This window comes from Lynx rufus, unplaced genomic scaffold, assembly GCF_022079265.1.
Source record: "Lynx rufus isolate CCGP_SWC_20201006 ecotype Redwood Valley unplaced genomic scaffold, mLynRuf1.p SCAF_8, whole genome shotgun sequence".
Classification (NCBI taxonomy): domain Eukaryota; kingdom Metazoa; phylum Chordata; class Mammalia; order Carnivora; family Felidae; genus Lynx; species Lynx rufus.
In genome coordinates, this window is record NW_025814896.1 from 24,447,709 (window position 1) to 24,454,529 (window position 6,821).

General features: G+C 54.0%; 1 protein-coding gene across 1 annotated transcript; it reads right to left on the bottom strand.

Annotated features, from left to right (window-relative positions):
- TP53INP2 (tumor protein p53 inducible nuclear protein 2) lies at positions 1-5,332 on the bottom strand. The gene is made up of 3 exons (XM_047069468.1): positions 4,656-5,332; positions 3,965-4,253; positions 1-3,376 (listed from the first exon to the last, which is right to left on the bottom strand). The coding sequence occupies exons 1-3, from the start codon at positions 4,903-4,905 to the stop codon at positions 3,124-3,126; spliced, it is 792 nt and encodes a 263-aa protein (XP_046925424.1). The 5' UTR covers positions 4,906-5,332; the 3' UTR covers positions 1-3,123.
- Positions 5,333-6,821: the final 1,489 nt, after the last annotated feature.

The following is a 6,821-nucleotide window of genomic DNA, read 5'->3' on the forward strand; positions in this document are numbered from 1 at the left end:
TGTGCTTTAAATAGATTTTTATTTATTTTTCTTTATATTAATTTTTTTTCTCCCATAGAGGAATAACATCAAAATCTAACAATCAGAATCCTGTTATACACGTACACAGGCATGCCACATGACTGGATTGAGGTGGTTGTGTCCTTGAGTCTGTCAGCATGTCACAACATGGTCAACCAGAGTTGCCTCATTTCAGCCAGTCTCAAAATACATCCAAGAGGGATTCATTCAACTTGTTGGTTTCATTTGGAACTAGGTGGCAGGGCAAGAGGGAAGATACTAGGGGCTATGGTGTGTCTGCATTCAGTCCCCTCACATAAAGCCACATGGATCTGAGGAGGCATCCAAGAGCTCTAGTGGGGTTCTTGTTGCACCTAAGACATTCTAGGTCAGAACAAACTGATCAGGGTTCCAGGTGGGGGGGGGGTGGGGAGCAGGCATACCCCCAAACAGCAGCAAACTGCATTCATACACACATGGTACCCTGTGAGGGCCAAACTGGCAAAAGCTGGAAAGTGACAACCAGCTTGACGAGAGCACTCAGACATATTGGGGAATTACTGTAAGTCACCCTTTGATGTACTTGGGTCTCACTGTAGAAACAGGGGTCTCTCTGACATACTTAGTTTTGGCAAAGTGCTAGTAATATTGACATTAATTAATACAACTTCTCCAGGGTCTCTGAAAACATCAGTCACGACAGACTCTCTCACCCCCTCCTGTCTAAGGTTGCATAGGACTTTATGAATTCTAGTTCCCTCGTGTATTCAAGTTCTGTGGCTTAAAAAAAAAAATCCTGAAGCATGCTCAAGGTGAAAGGCACATACACAGTCAATACAGTATGATGAGGTCTGATGCTTCAGGAATCAGACTAGCAGGAGACTGAGTAGTGTTGGTTCATAGAAATCTATACACAATTAAAATATTGCCACACTTAAATGCTACCGAATCTGTAGGAAAGTACAAAAACATATGAGCCTTACAACCAGCCAGGTGATGACATTGGAGGGTTCTAGAACTACAGGAGCCTCCAGAAATATGTGTAAGGAGTCTCTTGAAATTTGAGCCAAATGTCCTATAACTTGCTCGCCCCCTCCACACCAGAAGGATCATGGGGACTGCTCACAACTGAGCCTATGCCCCAGCTGGCAGCAAAGGAGTAGGCAGGAAGAGCTGGAGGGAGCTTAAGCTCTCAGAAGTGCGGGAGACCCTAAGCTGGCTGTGAAGTGACCACGGGGTTGCTGAAAGAATAAAAGCAACTCTTTATAACTGAAGGAGAACCTTGGCAAGAGAAGCAAGGTTGTTACTACTGGGGCCCTAGTGGACTGGCTTAGGGACTTTGATCTCCTTTTACTGTAGATTTGGCTTGGATAGGAGACCCCAACAGGAACTTCCTTTGTCCCCATCCTGGCAACCATGGGGCTACCCCCTCCCTTATCCATATACCCAACACGAGCCTTGGGGCTATAAGATCAGGGAGGGCAGCTGCCTTTACCGTCATGAGATTATAGAGTTTTCCAACCAAGCCTCAGCTTGGCTGTGAGGCCTAGAAACCTGGAATTGGAATGAGGGGGAAGACCTATGTAAGTATGTAACAGGAAATCTTAAAAGTGTCAAGGAAGAAAGCACACACTAAAAAAGGACAATTAGAGGAAAAGGGAAGCAACTCAGGATATCCCAAGAAGCTGTTGCTGGTGACTGAGCCCAAAATTCACTCCCACCATAAGAAGGAGAATGCTGTCTGCCTGTGACCCCGCTGGTCTCACCCAGGGATTCAAGTTCCCTCCTCCAGTTGCTTACTGGAGAGGGGGAGGGTAACCATAGGGCCCCCATTTCTCCCCGTTGGACTAGAAAGGAAGAGAGCCCTGGGGGAGAAAATGAGAGGCCCCCTGGAAGCCCTGAACCTGGATAGGGACTGTTTGGGGGTTGGGACAGTGGGGCTCCTGGCTTCCTACCCGGGAGTGTTTATTAGCCATCCTGAGCAGAGTGAAATACAAGGCCAGAGGTGAAACACGAAGGCTGAGCTGTCAGTCTTGGGATGGCTTCACCCCACAGCTTGTCCTCCCCAGCATCATTCCCCTGCATTCTTACTCTGGAGTGTGCACTTTCCCTGCCTAGAAGCCCTCTGGCCTGCATCTCTCCTAAACTAGTTCTAGCACCTTGGGCACGTGAACATATGGCCAGGATGGCAGGGCCTTGCCCAGCCTCTATTCCTGGGGTGACATGTTGGGGGTAGGGCAACAAGGTACTAAGCCCTTCAGACTCAGGCGTTCAGAGGAGTGAATTTCAGAGGAGAGATATGGTAAATGGGATTATAAAAACTGGGGGCAGACTCCAGGCTCAAGCCCAAGAGGAGGGCTTGGCCACTGAGCAAGCACAGGGCCAGCTCCCATGGTGCCCTGCTCCCCACAGGTTCTTAACCTGTATGTCCTGTCTACATCTCCAGTAGGCTGCCTCTTACCCTTGATTCCCTCCACTTCTCCTTCTAACTCACATCTCACAGTCCTATTCCACATGCTTTACCTTTACAGGCCTAAACAACTCCAAGGAGTCCAATCCCAGGGGAGAGGGAGGGGGGAGACTAAAGGCAGAGGCCTTTAGTCTCAGCGCCACCCCCTATCCGTTTGGGAGGGAATAACTGGGAATGAATAAGGGCAGGGGTGCGTGTAGTGCCAAACATGAGATAGGTGAGGCTGTAAAGTGGGAATTGAAGGCAGAGAAAAGGGCTAGGTCTGGGAGAAGAGGCTAGTGGAAGGAGTGGGCCAGAGGTACAGGAACGGAGGGCAAGGATGAAGAGGAAGTCGGGGTAGAGATGGGGACAGAGCAGAGAAGGAAGGAAGGATGGAATGTCAAGGGAGGGGGAGGAAATGGAGGATTAGATATCAGGCATGGGGTCGGAGGGTGGGCAGAGGGGCTTCAGAAGCGGATTAGAGGATCAGTGGTGGGAAAATCGAGGGAGGTGGGAGAGGGGGCTAGCACCCCACCTCTCTCAAGGAGGAGGGAGGTTGTAGTGTCCAACCCAGGTGGGCGGAGGGCGCTCCTCGCGCAACACACTGGCCGCGGCAGAGGGGCCCGACAGGGGTCCGGGATCCGCGAGGCGCTTGTGGTTCGGCCGGCGGATCCTCAGTAGTTGAACTGGCGCTGGCATGGCTGATAGACGAAGCTGCCCTGATGCTTGGGCCGGCGCGAACGGCTCTCGCGGGCGCGGTTCTGCCGTTGCACCACCTTGGCGCTCAGCGCGTGGCGCTCGGCGCGCTGCCGGGCCCGCTGTACCCGCCGCGCCTGGCCCGCCTTCTCTAGCAGTGCAGCCCGCGCCGGCAGAGGGGCGGCGGCGTGGTGCAGGGCCCGGGGCTCACGACGGGCGGGCGCCAACTCCCTGCGGGGACAGAGCAGGGCTCGGTCGGGGCCGGACAGGTCCCGGGGCGGAGAGGCGCGCTGGCACCGCCCACCCAGTCCCCGCACCCTCGCTCCAGCGCAATGCTGTCTCTGCTCTTAGCAGGGCGCCCGGTGCCCTTCTTGTGGGCCCCAGCCCTTCCTCCGAGCCAGCCTGGAGACGCCTCCTCAGTTCTAACCCCTGTGACGATTAAACCGGACTCCAGGGAAGGCTCGGCTCCCACCTCCAATTCGGTCCTTACCTTCCGAGCTAGCCTCTGGAAACCCCACCTCTCCGGCGCTCCGGCCTCGCCCCTCCGCCAAACCCGCCCGAAGCCTCGGAGCTCCGTCTCTCCCCAGCCCTGTCGGGGCCAACAAGCCAGGTCTCTCCCTCTCTTAAAGCTCCGCCCCTTTACCCTCAGGCCCTCCCCTAGCCTCTTCCCCGCTCTTTGCCACGAAGACACGCCTCTAAAGGCCCCGCCTTAGACGCAGGGCGGGCTCCTGGGCGCGCTTCCTCGAGCCTCCCGGCCTGGACCCTTGCCTCCCGGACACGCTTCTCTAGGTCTCCAGGCTACGTCCCCGGCCCGCTCACCCTTCGCTAAGGTCGCCGTCAGGCAGGGCAGCGTCGGGATGCGGGGAAGGGGGCCCAGGCTCCAGCACTATGGTGCTGCCGGTGACGTAAACGGACATGCTGGGATGCTCGATGAGGAGGTCCTCCAGGGGGTTGCTCTGGAGGCGGGCGGGCCCGAGTCCGGGCCCCTCTGCAGTAAAACAGGCGGGAGGGGTAACAAACCAGCTCTCGTCCATCAAGGAGGGCGCGGGCGGAGGGCGGCCTGCGGGAGCAGGAGCGGCCCCGGGGCTGGGTGGAGCCGCGTAGCTGTCTACGGGGCGCGGGAGGGGTAGCCATGAGGAGGAGGGGGCGCAGCGGGGAGGGACACACACACACCGGACACAGTGGGGCGGGGAGAGAAAGGGCATCGTTAGTCAGACCCGCAGCCCCGCCTGCCGCGCCCACGGGGCACCCATGGGCCAGGAGTCTCGACCAGCTGCCCTAGGGCACATGAGGTGTGGGCCCCAACGCTGAGATACCAGGAGATGGCCCGGGCTTTGCATGGGATGGGGCCCTGTTACCCTGCCTTCACAGTCACTGCCTCAGCCCCAGTTTGCCCAGGAGGCCAGACGAGCTTCCCAATCCCCTAGTAGCTCCCTTCCCCTCCGCAGCTCGGCCACCTGCCCATCACATGCCCAGGGATCAGAGTCCTGGCCCCCGACTCAGGCCTCACCCGGCAGATCAATGATGAGCCAGCCGTCCACTTCATCCTCCTCGGAGACGAAGGCTCGGGGGCATCCGGGGTCCTCGGGGGGCGGGGGAGTACTGAAGAAGAGGCTGGTGAGGCGCTGGAACATGGTGGGAGAGTGAAACGGTCTCAGGGGGGCGCCCAGCGGCAGTGCAGATACCTGGGAGGTGCAGAGAGGAGTCACAGCGCCCACCCGACTCCCGGCTAGGGATATCACCCCCAGCCCTGAGAGCATAGTGAGAGTACGCTCTAAGGGATGTGTGGGGAAGCTCTGCGGTGTGTGCGTGTCCTGGTAAGTCCACCTGCTTTCATGCTTCTCTATTTTCTGCGTGACCTTACGAAGTTATTTAACTCATCTGTGCTTTAGTTTTCTCATCTATCAAATGCCAGTGATAATAGTACCTTCCTCTGGGCCCTTATAAGAATTACACGAGCTAATAATAGTATCCTCCTCTGGGCTCTAATGAGAATTAAATGAGCTAAACACAAAGTGCTTAGAGCCGTACCAGGGCACAGAGTAAGCGTTCAGTAAAAGAATCAACTAGTTAATTATTAACATTATTGCATGCTCTAGGGGCATGGAAGGAGTGATATATATGACTAGACTCTATCAGGAAAGGTCTCCAGAGGGTTGGACATCCACGCTGAACCTTGAAGGGTAAATAGCAGTTCTCCAAGCAAGGAAGAAACTGTCTGATATTGTGATTACTTATTATCATAATACAGCTAACATTCATGTGCTAGGTACTGTCCTAAGCACTTTACCTATATTACCACAGGTACTTCTCACAACAACTCTAGGAAGTGGGTCTAATTATTATCCCTCTTTTACAGGTAAAGAAACTGCGGCTCAGAGAGGTAATGTAACTTGTGCAAAGTCTCACAGCTAATAAGACACAGAAGTTGGATTTAAACCCATACAGTCAGATTCCAGAGTCAGCACCCCCAATCACTATACTCCATTGCCTTTGCTGGGTATCTCTCTGGATTAGACAGTTTTAACTTGGTGACCTGGGTATTTTTCTGGGAAGAAGTTTTCATCATGATTTCCTAACATTACTCCTTGACCCCCCAGATTAGGAACCACTACTTGAGCCTGTGTGGCTTGTAAAGTACTGGCTAGCAGAAATCCCACAGAACCGCTACCATGTGATTGCACAGCTCTCATCTGTGTCTGTCAGATGAGGTTCTAAGATCCTATTCCCATGGGCCCTCCCCCTTCTCACCCCCTATACCTAAGCTCCTGCTCAAGGGCAGCATTCCTGGCTAGGAGGAAGATCAGGTTGCCTGGCCTCAGAGAGACAGCAGGTCAGTGGGAGGTAATGATGAAGGGAGGGCCTATCAAACCCCAGGAGCCCTTAAGGATGAGCAATGAGGGTAAGACCAGGACCCAACCCCTCAATCAGCCCTTCCCTGGATGAAAATAAGAAAGGAGATCCCCTGTTCCAGGAATAGAGATGTCAAGGAGGTGGCTATAGACCTGCCCTTCTCCCCACTTCAGCCTGCCTTAGGACTAGGCCTGGCTAGGAGTCCCCTGGATGTCCCAAAGCTTGAGCCTCCTCACCTATCCCCTGAAGATGGTCAACCATTTTGCTACTGAGACACTTGTCACTTTCCTCTAGGGATGTTTCCACATTTCCTGTAGAACTCCCTGGGGGCATGTCTACTTTTCTATTCCCTGGAGGCAGTCTACACTTACTGCTAACCCACCTGAGTTATTTCTATGCTTGTTGCTATCCCTCCCATTTCTGGGATATGTTTTCATATTTGCCACAGAATCATCCAACCTCCATAAACAGAGTATTTCCACATTTGCAAACCCACAGTGGGCTCCAGACAGAAGTATTCCCTGGGTGCTGGCTTCTCTGGTGGGAAATCTACAGAGATTATAATAAAAGGTTGGGCACCCCCAACTAGTGTCTGCCTGATACAAGCCACATATCCCAACCTGTCTGTCGGCCATAGGGAGTCAGTGATTCAGTTACCAAAAATCCTGAAAGTTTGGCCCCTCCTGAAGGAAGAGAAGGTTGGAGCCTTGGTGAGGGCCATCATATTCACCTGGCCCATTTTACAACCTGAGAATCAGAGGAAATCAGTCTATCCAAAGACACACACTAGATGGTGGCCAGGCAGGTCTAGTCCCAGGACACT

Bases quoted from the DNA above. Each gene is read 5' to 3' on its own strand.
- TP53INP2 (XM_047069468.1), bottom strand. From the start codon at position 4,905: ATGCTCTCAGGGCTGGGGGTGATATCCCTAGCCGGGAGTCGGGTGGGC. The intron at 4,254-4,655 runs GTGAGGCCTGAG...CGCGCCCCGTAG, and splicing joins GCTCATCATTGATCTGCCGG to ACAGCTACGCGGCTCCACCC. The intron at 3,377-3,964 runs GTGAGCGGGCCG...CTGTCCCCGCAG, and splicing joins GACGGCGACCTTAGCGAAGG to GGAGTTGGCGCCCGCCCGTC.